Source organism: Chlamydomonas reinhardtii, chromosome 13 (assembly GCF_000002595.2).
Source record: "Chlamydomonas reinhardtii strain CC-503 cw92 mt+ chromosome 13, whole genome shotgun sequence".
In the NCBI taxonomy this organism is placed as follows: Eukaryota; Viridiplantae; Chlorophyta; class Chlorophyceae; order Chlamydomonadales; family Chlamydomonadaceae; genus Chlamydomonas; species Chlamydomonas reinhardtii.
The window spans coordinates 4,155,068-4,172,230 of NC_057016.1; the positions used below are offsets into that span (position 1 = coordinate 4,155,068).

The 17,163-nt window shown below is 65.2% G+C and overlaps 3 protein-coding genes across 3 annotated transcripts; 1 reads left to right on the forward strand and 2 right to left on the reverse strand.

The window, feature by feature from the left end:
- Positions 1 to 2: 2 nt before the first annotated feature.
- CHLRE_13g592000v5 (uncharacterized protein) lies at positions 3 to 7,168 on the reverse strand. Its single transcript, XM_043069780.1, has 10 exons — positions 6,917 to 7,168; positions 6,525 to 6,816; positions 3,703 to 6,353; positions 3,232 to 3,508; positions 2,824 to 2,937; positions 2,405 to 2,530; positions 1,964 to 2,079; positions 1,720 to 1,777; positions 1,451 to 1,570; positions 3 to 1,258 (listed from the first exon to the last, which is right to left on the reverse strand). Exons 1-10 carry the CDS (start codon positions 6,964 to 6,966, stop codon positions 878 to 880), a joined length of 4,185 nt encoding a protein of 1,394 aa, XP_042917755.1. The 5' UTR covers positions 6,967 to 7,168; the 3' UTR covers positions 3 to 877.
- A 120-nt stretch (positions 7,169 to 7,288) lies between these two features.
- CHLRE_13g592050v5 (uncharacterized protein) lies at positions 7,289 to 12,320 on the forward strand. Its single transcript, XM_001692903.2, has 12 exons — positions 7,289 to 7,478; positions 7,831 to 8,006; positions 8,175 to 8,324; positions 8,480 to 8,604; positions 9,014 to 9,138; positions 9,288 to 9,411; positions 9,586 to 9,669; positions 9,937 to 10,026; positions 10,305 to 10,475; positions 10,702 to 10,794; positions 11,029 to 11,178; positions 11,458 to 12,320. Exons 1-12 carry the CDS (start codon positions 7,420 to 7,422, stop codon positions 11,647 to 11,649), a joined length of 1,539 nt encoding a protein of 512 aa, XP_001692955.1. The 5' UTR covers positions 7,289 to 7,419; the 3' UTR covers positions 11,650 to 12,320.
- Positions 12,321 to 12,322: 2 nt separating this feature from the next.
- Positions 12,323 to 17,098, reverse strand: CHLRE_13g592100v5 (uncharacterized protein). The gene is made up of 6 exons (XM_043069781.1): positions 16,928 to 17,098; positions 16,371 to 16,770; positions 16,034 to 16,133; positions 15,851 to 15,904; positions 14,768 to 15,657; positions 12,323 to 14,615 (listed from the first exon to the last, which is right to left on the reverse strand). Exons 1-6 carry the CDS (start codon positions 16,996 to 16,998, stop codon positions 12,531 to 12,533), a joined length of 3,600 nt encoding a protein of 1,199 aa, XP_042917756.1. The 5' UTR covers positions 16,999 to 17,098; the 3' UTR covers positions 12,323 to 12,530.
- Between the last annotated feature and the right edge of the window lie 65 nt (positions 17,099 to 17,163).

Genomic DNA, 17,163 nt, shown 5'->3' on the forward strand with positions numbered 1-17,163 from the left:
ACAATTTCATCGTCCGCAACGAATGTCCCAAACAGCCCGACCGCCTCCGCTTTGGAGCAGTGAGTACTCCCTATGGGGCCGCCTTGCGCGGCAGTAGAGGTCCTGACATGCACAGTACTATGACCCATGCCATTTCTCAGCTGTAGGAACCAAACAACTACGGAACTGATTTGGCACTGCAGACTTGACACCCGTATGCTCCCTCAGCTGCTCCACATGACGGGGGGGCAGAGCGTCACAACTTCAATCACGGCATGAGAGTTCCACAAATACTGTAACGCACTTGAAACCAAGAAACGAGAATGATCCTCACTCGCATTGCGTGCGGCGCCTACTGCGCACCAATCCCAAGCGCCACAGTGAACGGCTAGGGTGGCTCATGAGCAGGGCGTACTCGTCACGATACCGTCAGTGCTTGTCAACGGAAATGTCGGCAACGGACGTAGGAAAGCGCCAGGACTATCGTCGCGCCTTGTAACCTTCATGCACTTTCTCGATACATTCTCGGGTGAGCCCCCGGAGCGCAACGATTCAGGGGGGCGAAGCCCCCCAGGAACACCCTGTCCGTCCGTGCGCGCGTGCGTGCGTTCGTCGGCACCAAACTTGCATAACGCAGTACACCGGAGTGTCGTGCCAGCATTCCCCCGCCACAGATCAGTGCGATGCACTGTGCAGGCGGCCCACCACGCATGGATACGTTTCTTGGGGATGGCCCAATTCTGCGGCGCCTCTATCCAACCTACGTGGAGCAGCGCGCCTGCGCCACACAAGTACTCACCCCCTTAATCAACGTATGACCTAATATTTGCTTAAAGACAGCAGGGACATAGTACCCTCCGTGACATGCAGAGAGAATGCACCTGGCGTCCGCCCCGGTTTATTGCCGAATGACGCCTCCAGCCTCCACCTCTACCCCTTGCGGGGCGCCGCCATTGACCGCTGCCGCCGGTGCACTTGCTGCACCCGGCCCCCCGCTTGCCACTCCGCCGCTGCCGCCAGTGTGCCTGGACGCCGCGCCGCCGGACCCCTGCGTATCCGCCGCAGGGAGCGGCATCAGCGGCGGCGGCACGGTGCTGAGCGCTGACGCCGCTGCGGCCGCAGCCGCGGCGGCGCCGCCGCAGTGCCGCAGGATCCAGGGGTGTGCCAGCATCTGCTTGGCGGTGGGGCGCAGCGCGGGGTCTCGTGTGAGCGCCTGGCGCAGAAAGTCCTTGCCGTCCTCGCTCACACCCGGAAACTCCAGCACACGCGTGCGGATTGCCTGTAGTGGTGGTAGCGGTGGTGGGCACAAGGTTGTGAAGAGGCGGGTGCGGGTGTGGATGCGGATGCGGGGCAAGATACCCTACTCAGGCCATGTGCGCGTTAAATTAGCTGGGGTAAGGCGAGGCAAGCAGCCTTGCTTGACAGCCTCATGCGTGCCGTAAGCCGCGCGGACCAGCCAGCCACCGCTAACCTGAATGATCTTGGCGGGCGAGGAGGCGCTGAAGGGCGCCCGCCCCGTCAGCACCTCGTAGCCCACCACGCCCGCGCTCCACACGTCCACACGGCTGTCGTAGCCGGGCACAGACGTGTCCTACGGAGGGGTGCCGATGGTGCGTACACACGGGGTCGGCAGCCGCAGTGAAGACGCAAAGAAAGGCCTGTGTGCATAAGTATTAAGTACTAGTCCTGCTCGCTGCCAGTGGTGCGGGCCAGTCCACTCATCCGGCGTGCCGAGCCTACCTTTAGGTCGAAGGGGCCCTTCTTCAGCGGGCAGTCCAGCACCTCCGGCGCGAAGTAGCTGCGAGTAAGAGGAACAGAGGGAGTATGCAGCGTTTGAGAAACAGCCAAGTTAGACCCCCAGTGGATATACTTGAAGTATGGCTGTGACAGGCACCTACGGCCCTATGGCGCCGTCTGCTCTCCCATCCATTCCTGGCGCCGCCTCTCCCGGCTGCCGGCTGCCCGCGCACTCGCTGGCTCTCACCCGAACGTGCCTAGCCGCGTGTTTGCCTGCTCGAACTTCTGGTCGATGGCCAGTCCGAAGTCCGCCAGCTTGAGGTTGCAGGAGGCGTCCAGCAGCAGGTTCTCCAGCTTCACATCCTGGAGGAGGAGGTGGAAAGGGGTCAGTGCCACCCGGAGTGATGAGTTACAAGGTGATACGAAGTGGGATTGCGACGTGAGGCGGATGGGAAGTTGGGAACAAAGCGGGGAGGGTTGTGTGCCAGAAAGTCATCTATAGGTGCCATTTGTAATACGGCAGTCTGTATTACCAATTTACCATGAACACGCGCGACAAATTAGCGGGTAACCATGCAAGGTTACCACCTGCGATGTTCTGGTAACCGCATCAGGTCCGCCCTGGCCTGCAGCGACCTGCAACAGTTTGCGACAGTGTGATGTAGCATGTGCCAGCCTGCTGCCTCACCCTGTGCAGGAAGCTCTGGCTGTGTAGGAAGGCCAGCGCGCCCATGAGCGGCTTCATTACCACGCGCGCCGCCTCCTCCTCGCCCAGCCGCCCGCCGCGAGACACCAGGAAGTCAAACATGTTGCCCTGTAGGCCGCGGGACACACAGCAGTTGCCGCAGCAGCATTGCAAGGGCACCGCAGGAACACGCCAGCGCCGGCCCTCATCCCGCGCAGCAGTGGCGTACGCCTGCTTGGGGGCTGCCTCGCCCAGCCCTACCCATCGCTGCCCCAAAATAAACATGCGCCCTCTGTACGATGGCCGCTGCAAATTCTACCGTACTCGCCCACCTTGCTCCTCTCTCGCGAAGCCCCCAAGCCTTGACCTCTGCGGACGCACCAGCAACCACACCCACCCCCTGCAAACGCGCGCGCTCTCACCTGCGGCGCCCACTCCAGCGCCAGGTAGACGTATTTGGAGTCCTTCCACGCCGCGTACAGCGCCACCACGTAGGGGTGCACGATGCGGATGTGCAGGCAGATCTCACGAGCCAGCTGTGAGGGGGGAGGGAGGGAGCGTGTGTGCGGCAGGCGAGGATGCGCGGCGCAAGTGCGCCGAGTTTCGCACGGGCTGTAGGGGCCGTGCAGGCAAGACATGTGCGATTCTGTAGAGGTCTCATCAGAGTTCAGCGGGCTGGTCAAGGCCGATGCGCGTCGAGGGGCGCTAATCACATCATCACAGCCAGTTGACGGCTCCACCCATCACCCCAGCCGCAACACAGCCCGCCCCAGCCCTTGCCCAAGCCCCCGCCGCAGCCGCAGCCGCCCCAGGCGCGCCTTGCTCCGCACCTGGAACCGCTCCATCTCGTGCAGCCGCGAGCGCTTGTAGATCTTGAGCGCCACGTGCCGCCCGCTGCGCCGGTGCTGCGCCTGGCACACCACCGACAGGCTGCCCTCATACAGCTTCTTCAACAGGTGGAAGTCATCGATGGTCCAGGAGGCGGACGGCGGCGAGGGCTGCAGCTCCGCAGGGCAGTGGCTGGCCACGGCGATGGTCTTCGTGCGCGCCGGCGGCGCGTGGCCGGACGTGTGCCGCACGCCGCCCGCAGACACAAGCCCGTCTCGGCTGACAGGGCGAACACAACATGTGCAAAATCGAGGGGGGAGTTGGAAATAGAACTACATTGGCCATCGTTGGGACGGGCGCTACAGCTGCCTCTCCTGTACATGGAAGCGCGGACCTGGTTACAGGTGGCTGCACCGCCCTTTTGTGCCCGGCAATGCGGCATCGACGCCATGCAGCCGCACCCATGTGCTCACCTGCCCGAGATGACGGCCTGCTGGCCGCCCCCACTGCCCTTGAACGAGTTCGCCGAGCCAATCCCACCAACCGCCGCCGGCGCCCCCCCGCCAGACACGCCCGCGGCCGCCGCGGCTGCGGCGGCAGCAGCAGCTGCAGCGACGGCAGCTGCGCCCGGCCCTGCCGCGAATGCGTCGTCACTGCCCTGCAGCACGCGCTGCGGCATGTTTGTGCCCAGGCCCGCCTGCCCGCTGGCGTACAGATCTGACAGGCTGTGCTGCAGCATAGCATCCGGCAGCCCGAGCGCCTGCGCGGCAACAGTGGCGCTGGCGCTGACGTCGTTGCCGCCGGGTATGCGATTGACGGCCTGGGGTGAGGACGACGGCGGCACGTTGCGGTGCTGGCCGCGGTCGCCGCCGCCCGACAGGCCGGGCTGCTCAAGCGTCGCCGCCACTGTGTGGGCGCCCTGCGGGTCGTGCGGCTGCTGTTGCGGCTGCTGAGGGGGGCCGGAGGAGAGGATGTGGCCTGCACCAGCGGGGGCGCTGGCCAGTTGCGCAGGTACGACCGCGGGGGCCACGGGTGCCGAGGCCGCAGCCGCCGCGTGCTTGTGCAGCGCTGTGTGCTGGTGCACGTCAGCGGCGTGCCGGGGGCCCGCTTGCGGTGCATGTGCGAACTGCGCGGGTCCAGGTCCGGGAGCTGACGTGAGCTGTGCCTGCTGCGGCGCCGGTTGTGGTTGGTGCGGCTGCGGCTGCGGTTGCGGCTGCGCCGCCACTGCAAGCTGCTGGGGTGAGGGCATATGGTAGGGGTGGTGCGGGGGCACGCCGGGCTTGCCGCCGCCCGCCATGTGGGCCGCCATCGCCGCTTCCGTCAACGGCACCGGGCCATCCGTCAGGATGTGTGCTGGTGCGGCTGCCGCACTCGCTCCTGCCTGTGCGCCGTCCCGCGTAGCAGCCCCTGGCGACACCGCGGTGGCCGTCCCTTGTACCGCCGCTGCGTCTGCCACGGCACCGCCCTCGGGCTGCGGCGGCAGCGGGATCTCCAGCCTGGGGTCGGGCGGCGCGTCGAGGTCGGAGGCTTGCAGCCACTTGAACACCATCTGCATCTTGCGCTGCATGGCTTTCTGGAAGCTCTGGTCGGCGGCGCTGTCGCACAGCGTCGTGTGTGCGCCCAGGCAGGCCGTGGTCAGCTTCATGGGCCGGCTGAGCGGCACGGGCTGGTCACCGTGCACACCCGACGGCACGTGCGTCGTCTGCTGGTAGCTCGGCAGCGGCGCGGGCGCAAGCGAGTTGGGCAGCGTGGACACGGGCGCGGGCGGCGGCGGAGCGGGCGTGCTGTGGATGGGTGGGAGCGGCCCAAAGGAGGCTAGGGTGCCCGGCATGGCGCCCGTGTTTCGAAATGCCAGCGGCGGGGCGGCTGGCCGCGCCATAGCACTAGAAGCCGCTGCAGCACTCGGTTGCGCAGCCACTGACGCAGGTGCAGCTCCGGCGTCCACGGTCCCATGTTCCTTAGCAACAGGTGCAGCCTGCCGCTGCTGCTGCTGCTGCTGATGGGAATGTGGCTGCGTGCCGGGCGCATCCGGCCGCGCCGGGCCCGCCGCTGGGCCTGGTGGCGCCTCTGTTGCCGGCACCTTACCCTGTGGCGAGCTGACGTTAACCGGCTCCACCGCAACCGAACGGCTGGCGTGTGCGCCGTTGGCCACGGCCGCAACCGCAGCGCTGGGCACGCCGTTGTGCGGCGGTTGCGCCGTATCACCTGGCGCCGCCGCCTGCGCTTCCGTAGCAGCCGGCAGGTTTGGCAGGTCGGCAGACGCCGCGCCAACAGGAAATGGCGGCCGCGTGTGCGGGTCCGAAGTGCGCTGCCCTCGGCCGCCGTCCACCATGCCTCCGTGCTGGCTCGTTTGCGCCGCGGAGGGCGCCGGGGCCTGCTGCGCCTCCAGCACCTGCTCCAGGTGCTGCACCTGCTGCTCCGGCGGGACGTGGACCAGTGGCGCGGAGCGGGTCTGTACTTGACCCGCGGCGGCCAGAGCAGCTGCCGCCGCGTTGCCGGGCGGGTGGCTGCCGGGCACCGCCAGGGAACTGGTGGTCGGGTGTAATGTGTGGCCCTGACCCTGCTGTTGCATGTCAGATAGCTCCTGCAACTGTGTTGTGGTCTGCGCGTGCGCCGCGTGCGGCCCCCCGGAGCCCCCCGGCCCCGGCATGCCCAGCAGTGACTGCCCCAAAGGTGGCCGCAGCGACCGGCTCACGCCTGCTGAACCCAGGGGCGCCGAACCCAGCGGCGCCGACGGCCGGCCCTGGCTCCGATCCAGGGCGTCATAGTCCCCGTACAGTATGTCCTGCAGATTTTGAGTGTTGCTGTTGACGGTGTTGCTGTCCTGCGTGTTTTGCGCATGGCTCAGCATGGGGCCGACGGTGGAGGGGATGTACGAGCCGCGCGTCGCGTCTTCCAGCAGCGCCTGCTGCCGGTGTTGCGGCACCTCGGCTGAGTTGACGGTTGAGGACATGGCGTCTGCCATGCGCGCCGGGAGCACCATGCCCAGGCCCAAGCCCCCGCCCGTGTTGGAGGTCTGCGTGTTGGTGCGCTGCGCGAACAGCACACCCGCCAGGTCCGCCGCGTTGAAGGTGCCCACGCGCGCGCCACTGTTGCCGCCCGGGTTGCTGTTGCCAATAGGATCCTGTATGCAGGGCAAGGGATGGAGGGACGGGTGAGGCCGCAACCGCATCCATGGTGCGAAGGGGAATGGCATGGCATCGGTACGGGTCAGCTGCTGGCAGAAGCCTGCAACGTTGGCCGGACCCGCCGCCGCGCAGGTCCTCGTGCCCTGCAAACGGCTCCCATGACTTACGGTGGGATTTCGAGACTCCAGCGCCGCGAGCAACTTGTCATGCGCGACCGCAGGAGGCACAACCGACGAGTCATTTGGCGCATGGCCATGGCCGCTTGAGTCAGGCTGAGACGGGCCAGCCAGTTTGAGTCCAGCAGCATCCGTATCTGGCTCAAGTTTCGCGCCCGCATCCGCTGCAGGCACAGGCGGCACTGCCTGCGTTGGCTGGATTGCTGGCTTTGGTGGGTCCGCAGCGGGCGCGAGGACCTCCGCTGCCTTATCCGCTTTAGGCTTCTTCTTTTTGCCCAGTTTGCTGCAGAAAGGGGTGGCGTCAAAGGGTGTAGGGTCAGAGAACGAAGCAGAGAGCGCGAAGTCCACGCCCTGCACCGCTCGACCAGCTCCTCCTCCCTCACCTAAGAAGATTAGAGAGAAATCCCTCCTTCCCGTCCTTTGCTGGGGGCATTTCTCGGTTATGCGACCAACAATTGTCAAGAGCCTCAGGTCAGCTGAATGTCATGTTTGGCTTGAGTGCATATTAAGAATTGGTAACAAATGGCTCCATAATCAGGGCTTCACAAGTTCAGATCAGCGCTCCCACGGCGCAGCTTTAATAATGCAGTTCGGTCAAAAGAAATTCAAGGCAAAGGTGCAAGTTTCCCAACACCCAGAAATTAACAGGAGGAGGAGAAAACTTTTAATCGACTGCACCCGATCGCGGCCATGCGCGCACATGGCCCCGTTCTTTTTAGACTTTTCTGTGAAGTGTGCGTCCTGACTAAGTAGCACTTCAGTGACAAAACACCTAAAAGACATCAAGGTTTGGACAACTGCGGCGCCATAAACTCGGCCTCCCTCACCACAATTGCACACGCATTTTTGCCGCGCTTGCCGCCCTTGCCTGGCCAAGTCAGCCACCATGGACCGACAGGTAGTGGGACTGATCATCCTGCTCAACGCCATCGCGGCGGGAGTGCTGTGAGTGGAGTCGGCTGCGCGGGGGTTGTGCCGGGGTCACGTACCGCCTAAACGGCGACGTTTCAAGCAGACGGGGTGAATGGGACATGAAGCGCTCCCATGGCCGCCTCGATCTAGTGACCACTCGGGGGCGTGTGGGGGGACCTGTTTGCGGGGGTGGTCGGGTCCCGCGTTGCACTGTCAAACCGCAGCCACGAGCCAAATCTCTCCACCTCCCAACCTTACAGCGCCGACATCAGTACCCATGACCCCTGCTGTCTTCAATGCTTACTCCCACGCTGACCATCCACGTCCCTTCCCTTCCTTTCCTTACCGGCCGCCAAACCGCCACGCCTCGCCACGTGCTGTGCAGCTACCAGCGCTTCCATGACCACCCCCAGGTTCAGCTTCTGGAGTCACGGGCGCTGGAGCTCTACCACAAGCTGCTGCCGCCCGCCACGCCCGACCGCTGCGGTGCGCTCAAGTGGCCGGCCTACGTCATCATCAGCGACCGGGTGGTCTTCCCGGACGGCGTGCGGCCGGGCGCGGGTAAGTGCCTGGCTGAGGTCGACAGGCAGGGAGGGAGGCAGGAACGGAACGCAAAGCGGCGGCTGTATCCTGGCGCAACGCTGGTGTTCAGACCGAGTCGCCGGCAGTGAGGTTCGAGCGACGAGTTAACGTGCGTTGCGGCTCCGCTATCTTGCGTGCGCTGTGCAGTGTACATTGAGGGCAAGAAGATTGTGGCGGTGAGCGACAACACGACTGTGGACTCACCGCACATGCTCAACTTCAAGCACGCCGTGGTGGCCCCCGGCGTCATCGACGTGCACATCCACCTCAATGAGCCCGGTCGTGTGGAGTGGGAGGGTGAGCCGGGAGCCTAGGCTTGCGCAACTGCGGCGCGGTGGCTCCTGCGGGCAAGCCTGGTTATGGATGGCTGGGGAGTGGCAAGGGGGCGAATTAGTCATCATGCAGCGGGGCTGGGCGCATGTAACAACTGGCGTTGAAACATGCCGCCGCAGGCATTTGGAACGGCACCCGCGCGGCGGTGATGGGCGGCGTGACCACTGTCATCGACATGCCGCTCAACAGCAACCCCGTCACCACCGACGTGGTGCAACTGGAGGCCAAGAAGCGGGCAGCCAAGGTGTGGGTGGGGGGGGTGGGGGGGTGGGAGTGAGGGCCGGGTAGCTTGTTCCAATCTTAAAGCAACCAGGACCCAGAACCAGCCCAGAGAGCGCGGAGGGGTCGTGAGCATGGGGGCGTGGGAGATGGGCGTGACAACAAGGCATTTCGCAGTGGGGAGAAGGTTGCAAGGGTTGGGGCGGGTAGCCACGTGAAATGCCCATGGCGTGGGGCGGTTGGTGTGCATGTGGGTCTGCGGGAACGAAGATGTCTCTGACACAGCTGGTGGCGGGGGCTCCATCAGGCAAGTTAGAGCCGAACATCGGCAAAGGAACAAGGGCACTTGGAACGTCCAAACGGCCGTAAACCTCGAACCCACACACGCGCTTCCCCTTGCATCCCATACCGATGCACTCGCGCTGCCTTCGCAGGTCAAGGCCTGGACCAACGTGGGCTTCTGGGCGGGTCTGGTGCCGGAGAACGCCGGCAACCACAGCCTGCTGGGGCAGCTGGTGGATGCGGGCGCCCTGGGCTTCAAGTCCTTCATGTGCAACAGGTGCGCGCGTGGGCGGGTGCTTCCGCGTGTTTGCGTGTCAGAGGTCTGGTCCCGCCCCAGATGGATATACTAATAATGCCAATGCGTGCGCTATCGAAGTACGTGACACTCGTGTCTTAAGGAGCTGCCGTGTCGACTCGCGCCCGCAGCGGCATCAACGACTTTGGCAATGTGGGCGGCGACGACATTGCGGCGGCGCTGCCTTTCCTCAAGTCTCGCGGCGTGCCGTTCTTCGTGCACGCCGAGGTGGTGTCGCCCGTGGAGTCCGACCCGGTGCGTGGCGGCGCCGTGGGAGCGGGTCTTGACGGGTGCTAGCGCCGGGGCCCGCAAGTGGGTCCGCAAGAGCTGGCGGCTGGTGCCGGAATGTGGCACACCTGTCCTGTTCTCCTCAGCCACCTTGCTTGCCGTGTTGCACCCGCCCCTCATGTGCAATGCCGGCCCACACAGGCCGCCGACCCCACCTCTTACACCACCTACATGGCCACGCGGCCGCCCAAGTTCGAGCAGGATGCCATCCGCCTGCTCATCGAGGTGCGGGACAGGGTAGCTGGGCCGGAGTTTGAGCGACGCTGGCTTGGTGTAGCAAGGGGTTTGCTTGAATGGGCCGCGTGGCACTGGTCAAGCGCGAAGCTATGCAAGGCCAGACAGCACCAAAGGATTTGGTGTCGTAGAACTGTTCTCTCTAAACCAAGAGAGTCATTGGTTGTATAAACGGTAGGTCGCGCACACTTCATTTCCTGCCCTTTTGCTCCTTAACATACACGAGAATTCTTTCCTACACTGCTTGCCCGACTGCAGAAGCTGGACGCAGACACCACGCCCGCCGCCCCCGGCTTCAATGTGCACATCGCGCATCTGGCGGATAGCGGCAGCCTGGACATGATCAAGGTGCGGGGGCGGGAGCGTGTCCGGGGGCGTGCGTGCAAGTGCGCGTATTTGCAGAGCAAAAGAAGGGCCACACGCATGTGGGTGGACATGGCACCCAATGTCCACGACACGAGTCGAGGCAGACACGGGTTTCGATTGATATCAGGAACGGAGTGTGCAGGGTTAAGGCGGACTGTAAGCGGGGTCGCAGTGTACGCCCGCATCTTCTTCGTACTATCTCTGGGCCTTTTCACCATGCTTCTTTGACGGCCTTGCATGTGCATCACTGCCGCCCACAGGAGGCCCAGACGAGGCATCCTCTGACTGTAGAGACGTGCGCACACTACCTCACTTTCTCCGCGGAGGATATCCCCAACGGCAAGACGCAGTACAAATGCGCGCCACCGCTGCGCGATGCTGCCAATAAGGCCGCCCTCATCGCGGCAGTGGCGTCGGGCGCCATCGACCTGGTGCGTTGCAGGCTGTATCGGAGTGTTGAGATCATTGGTGACGGCCTGGTGCACAGCCCTGCACTGCGTGTGCGTGCATTTGGCGTTGCTAACCTGTCATATGCTCTTGCCGCGTTAGGAGAAAACCAACGCGGGCTGGTACTAGTGACCATAGGTAATACCCATGGCGGCTGTGACCAGTACAGGCAAGCAGTGCTGTTGACTGCCTGTGGGACTATGTGTGCAGGTGTCGTCCGACCACTCGCCCGCCCCGCCCTCGCTCAAGGAGATCGAGAGCGGCAACTTCCTTAAGGCATGGGGCGGCATCAGCGGAGCGCAGGTATTTGATGGCATAGTGGATACGCCTGATAGGGCCTACTCACCCACTGCATGTCGTTTCCCGTGGTCCGTGTTCTCGCGCCCACTTCTTGACTTGGTCGAAGTCCTGCTCCCAAACTACTGCAATTGTAACCCTTGGTATCGACCAAACCCGCATTCCTTCTCTCTGTCTGTTCTCCCTTTACCCCGGCCTCATGAAGTTCACGCCCTGTACTCGCCCCGTACCCGCGCTCAGTACCTGCTTCCCGCCACCTGGACGGCGCTTGAGGCCGCGGGCGGCTCCCTGAGTGACCTGGTGCGCCTGCTGTCCGAGGCGCCCGCCCGCCTGGCGGGCCTGGCCGGCAGCAAGGGCCGCATCGCGCCCGGCTACGACGCCGACCTGGTGGTGAGATGGCTGGCGCTGTTGCGGGGAGCGGATTGTTTATGGACTTGTGATGGCGAGCTCTTGGTGGTGGCAGTGAAAGGCATGGGGTATTCGTCAGGATTGGGATGTCGGGTGTTGTGTTGCAGACATTCGTGCATAGGTGTGACGGCTGCCGGGTTTGCTGCACAGCTGCCAGAACCGGTTTCATTTTGCTACGTCAGGCGCAAGTCGCATCAGCGCATCCGTGCTCACACCTGCGCCCCGCACCGCGGGTGCACGCCGGTCACACTTGGGCCGCAGGTGTTCGAGCCGGCCTCGCGCGCCAACACCTCGGTGGCGCTCAACCTACACACGCACAAGCTGTCGCCGTACACGGACGTGCCGCTCAAGGGCAAGGTGGTGGCGGCGGTGGTGGGCGGCGAGCTCACGGCCATGTACGGCCACCTCAACAAGAAGCCCTGCGGCCAGCTGCAGCTCAAGCGCGACAGCTGAGAGCTGTGAGCTGAGAGGCGCGGCCTTGCGGAGATGCCGGGAGGCTGCTGGCGTGGCGTGGCGGTGTGCATGAATGCAAGGAATTTTGTTTTGGGCACGGCTGTCCAGTCACCGTGATGCTGTCAGCTCTGGGAGCGGACCTGGAGCTAGTGATAGCATGCTGGATAACTGGATGGCTGGCTGTCGGCCTCCCTTGTGCGTCCCTGCAAGCCAAAGCGACTTCTAACTTCATGGGTCCCATCCAGGGCGTGCGATTTCGCGGGTTGGTCATGGCGTGCGACCAGGGTTGTGCCCACGATGTTCAGCGCTTCGCGCCTAGCTGTTGCGGCTGGGCTGACGAGTTTGCTGTGTGTGCGGTCGTAGCTGCACCTCATCGTCTTATTGGACATCATGGAGCTATGTGCATGCGTGAGGTTAGAACGTGGGTGCATATTAGCCAGTTGCGTTGTGGGTACGTGATGACAGGGTTCTACATGCCTGGCGCGCCGAGCGTCTTCTGCTAGTCGGACATGGCGGTGAGGGTGAGGGCACCGGTACACAACAACACAATTACAGACACCCTGACATAATGAGTGGCCGGCTGAAACAAACAGTAGCCACTCACAGGTGTTCATTCTGCATTCCAATTTTTTCGCCCACGCCTGCCCCGAGACTTTTAAAAGGTATCGCATGTGCCCAGGATCCCGAACTGTCAGCCGTCATTCACACCTTGCTCCCACTGCAACTACAACTGCCAGGAACCGAAGCCCCCAGCGCCACAACAAACATAAATGAGTCCGTTCAGGTAGCATCCTGCGCTCCAGCTCTCCGCATGAACGCACGAGCAAACCGCCTGCAGTGGGCCGACCTAGTCCTGCCTGCATCGAGCGCCTGCCCCCCCCCTACACGTGCATCAAATGCCCCAGGCCCACACCCGCCAGCGCGTCTTCCACCGCCGCCGCGGCCCCGCCCGCCAGCGCCCCTGCTCTCTCGCCTCCACCCACGCCGCCGGCCCCTCCGGCCCTTGCCGCCGCCGCAACAGCACCAGGTAGTGCCACCGCGTCCACACCCGCCGCCGCCGCCTGCGCTGTCAGCGCCTCCGTCGCGGCAGCTGCCACCAGCTTGTAGCGGTCCTTGTCCATGTGGGTCGGGTACAGGGGCTTGAGTAAAGGCTTGACGGCCTCATATGCCGCGGCCTTAAGCGCCTTCCGTGCTGCGGCTGCTGCTGCGGCCGCGGCCTCGGCGTCGGCGTGCCAGTTGCTCGGGATCTCACCATCCTCCAGCTGTGCTGCGCCGGGCGCGCCGGGGCTGCGTGCTAGGTTGTGAGGGCGATCGCGGTGCGGCTGGTGGTGATTATGCGAGTCCTCAACATGCTGCACATGTTGCGGCCGATGATGCGACGGGTGCTGCTGCTGCATCTCCTGCCCAGCTTCCTCCGCCTGCTCATTCGAACGGCCAACGACAGGCGGCAGCTTTGGCTCCTGCCGTGTGTGGCCTTCAGGCGCCACAGAGCCAGCAGCAGTCTCCAGCTGCGTGGCTCCAGGTTCCGATGCACGCAGCTCCACCTCCTGGGTCCCAGGTACAGTTGCGCATGCCTGCCTCTCACCAGCTGGCAGCTCGGACCGCTCCCCAGCATGACACTGGCTCCCATTCGCTGCGCCTTGGATTCCATCTTGGTCTCCTCCGTTGCCGCTTGCCGCGCCGGCCCGGTCATTGCGCACCTCGTCCGGCTCCTGCTTTATGCGCGGCCTTCCTGCGCCACCGGACTCGATGCCGCCGACAAAGCTGAAGTCGGTGGCAGCGCCAGGCGCAACCGGCGGCCCAGCTGCCTGCGGAAGCCGCTGCGGTAAGTCCGCTGTAAAGTCAACGCGGCCAACCGCTCCTTCAGGCGCAGCACGGGCCGCTGTGGCTGAAGCGTCCGCCGCGGGGCTGGACGCCGGCTTGGTTGCGAGTGCAGCTGCCTCTGCCGCGGTCGCCGAGTGCGGTGGCGGCGCCCGCGTTTCCCGGTCCTGAGGTCCCGCCCGATCCCCGGCCGGCCTCGCCACCTTCTCTGGCGTCAGCGGCTTAGCAGCCGCTGCCGCAGCTGCCACACCACTCGTGGCGGCAGCCAGCGGTCCATAGCCGATAATGGCAGCGACAGCGGTCGGAGCCGGAGGGGGACGCGCCGACGCAAAGGCAGGCGGCACCACCAGCTGCGCGGCGGTAATGGGCTGCGGTGGCTTGAACCCACCCACCAGCGCCCGCAGGCCCCCGGTACGCAGCAGCTCTTGGGCCGAGGGGCCGCCAACTGCTACAGCCGGCTTCACAGGCCCGCCGCCCAGCATTGTGCTGCCGGATGTGCTGCTGACGACGGCGGTTCGGGGCGGGACGCCTGGGATGCGGCTACTTCCGCTGGCCGTGCCGGCGACAGCCCGGCCGTTGCTCTTGCTACGTCCGCCCCAACCGGCGGCTGCGGGTACCGTCGCGGCTCTGACGGTTGATGGCGCGATGCCGGCAGCGCTGCTGCTGTTGTGGCCGGGTGGGCGGACACCCCGCATCCGGTCCAGCAGGTTGAACGCAGACTCCACCACCCCGACATCCGGGCCCTCAGCAGCAGCGCCAGCGACCCCGAGCCCGACACAGGCAGCGCCCAGCAGCCCCGGGGGCGGCGGCAGCGGTTCTGATGAGCCGTACGCGCCGTAATCGTTGCGCAGGGAGGCGGCGGCAACCGCGGCGGCCGTGCTCTCCGCACGGCGGCGCGCGGCGGCGGCGCGCACCTCCGCGGCCTCCGCGGAGCGCTGCGCCCGCAGCGCCTGCAGGGCTCGGTCCCGTGCCGCGTTGCGTTCCGCAGCTGCAGCAGCCAAACTCGGAGCTGGGCCGGAGCTGCTGCCGCTCGGGCCCGCCCCTGATCCCGCCGCCCCACCATGTGGCTGCAGCTGTTGCTGGGCGCGGTATGCTGTTCCCAGGGTGGAACGCCCAAACGCCGTCGCCTCCTCATCTCGCAGGTCCTGCAGGAGGAAGCAGCACACACAGACGCCCATGTCATAAGGCAAGACAGCCACAGAAACAGCCTAGGGTCGCATCTAGCCCATACCGTACGGCGTTCAGCCCGCCTAGCAGGCCTCACACTCCCTCCGTTCCCTATCACTTTGCTGCTCACCTGCCACTGCCGCCGCATCACCTCCACCCGCACTTGATCCGCGAACAGCCGCACGCGCCCCACCGTGCGCCGCTGCGACAGCGGCACCTCGTCCAAGTCACCACCCGCAAGCGCCGCCGCGGCCGCGGCCGCCACCGCCGCATTCATCTGCACCCGCGCCCGCGCCTCTGCCGCCGTGCCCAGCCGCTCCCGCAGCTCCTCGCGCGGAACCACCGCATCGGCATCGTCCGCGACGTCCGCCCGCCGCCGGCCGCCGCCGGCGCGGCTGCTGGCGCCACGGCGCCCGCGCCGGCTGCGGCTGGTCCGGCGGCCGCGCGTGGAGCGGCCCCGGCGGCTCCGGGAGCTGCTGGCAGCTCTCCGACGGCCACGGGCACGGCTGCCGCGGCCCCGGCTGCGGCCACGCGCTGCCGTACCCACGGCATCGCCGGCGTCATCATCAGCATTGCCGTACGCGCCTGTGCCGGGTGCCATCTCCGCGCCCGCCGCGACTTCTTCGTCGCTAGCCCAGCCTTCCTCCCCCTCGCCCTCCTCCTCCTCTGAGTCACCATCGCTGACCCAGATCGCCTCCTCGTCGCCGCCGCCACCAGCGCCATCGTCGCCATAGCCGTCCTCGTCATCATCAAGGCCCACAGCAGTGCCGTACACATCATCGTCTTCATCCTCGTCCGGGACAAGCACCACGTCCGAGTCCGAATCCACCTTTGCAGCTGCGGCGCCACGCCGCCGGCCGCGCCCAGCCCCTCGGCCGGCTGCGCCACGGCCACGTGCAGCAGCCGCTCCCCTGCCAGCCACCGCCCCGCCACGAGCTCTGCCCTGCCCACGGCCGCGGCCGCGCCGCCGTTGCAGCAGAGCCGCCCGCTGCTGCTCGCACTGGGTGCAGTACCACTCGCCTGCGTGCAGACAAGAGCATACAGGTGACATGTTGGGTTCTGGCCTCGGGTATCATTCATTCACTCATCAACGCACATGGCTACAGCCCAGCTACATTGTTATGCGGTTTGTTTGGGCCCTGGGCCCTTGTTGGAATCCAATTGCATCGTGTGCTGTTTGTTGCGCCAAGCACACATCTCAGGCCCCGCTCACCTTCCGGGATGTCCTCCAGCCCCGCGCAATAGGTGTGGTAGCCTCGGTCACAGCCTGGGCACATCAGATGCAGAAGCGGTGGCAGGAGCGTAGCGAGCATGAAGAAACAATAATGAAGCACAAGCACAACTTTCCACAACTAATTACAGAGCCCGGCGGGCCCCGCAGGTGTTGCGCACTCACCGTCGCAGATGAGCAGCCGCGTGTCGTCGTCCCCGCGGCGGCACACCTGGCAGCACAGCTCCTGCAGGTTCAGCAGCAGCAGGTCCGCAGGCTGCCAGCGCTGCGGGCGGAAGATGGGAGGTTGCACGCCCGAGCACAAGGCAGGAGCAGGAGAAAGGAAGAAAGGTTACTTTGGGTGTCGGTGGGAGGACATAACACACGGGTTGATAGCTTCTGCCAGGTTCTCACAAGCCGTGACCGTAAGGCTGCTTGACCAAAGCGCAGCGTACGACGGCATCCTGACAGGGGAACCACGCCGCAGCAACCTGAACCCAAAGGGTCCCGCCAGCTCCCGCACCTGTTTGCGGTCCTCCACAACGCGCGTCTCCACAACCGTTCCCTTCAGCCGCTTGGGCGGCCCCTCGGCCTCGTCCGGGTCCTCTGAGTCGTCGTCAGAACCCCCGCCAGCCCCGCCGCCACTGGCAGTAGCATCCCCAGCAGCAGTAGCTCCTGGTGTGTCTATTTCCGCCGCCTGCTGGCGCGTGCGCTTGCGGCCGCGGCCTGCGTTACCACCCCTGCTGCTAGCGGCAGTTCCCACCGACGTGTCAGCCGCTGCCGCTGCCGCCTCCGCTGCTTGCTGGGCTGCTGCGACGGGCCCCGCGGGCAAGCGCTTCCGGGTGATGACGATGAAGCGCTCCTTGCACATGGGGCACCGGTTCTCCGTCTGGGCCCATCGTGAGATGCACTCAAAGCAGAACCTGTGGTGGTGTAGGGGAGATGAGCAGCGAGCGGGGAATGCGACTTCGGATGGGCCCCTTGTGGGCCCGGCACCATGTGACACGTCAACGTTGACTCAAGCGGAAGTGTCCTAAAACCGCAATCCCCAAACTCGTGCCAAACAATCTCACAGCTTACCTGTGCAGGCAGGCATCCAGCTCGCCAAGGTCGCGCGTCCTCTCATAACAAATTGCGCACAGGCAGCGCATCTGTGCGCATGGGCACCAGACTCCAGAGTCTCTCGCTGTCTCGTCGGCACGCCGCGATTCCTTGCACTACTAAGACATGTTGAAGCGACCAATCAGCGCGTTGGTCGAGTGCGCGCGACGAATTCGGCTGCTCACAACAAATGCGTCCAGCAGCCGGCGTAGGAC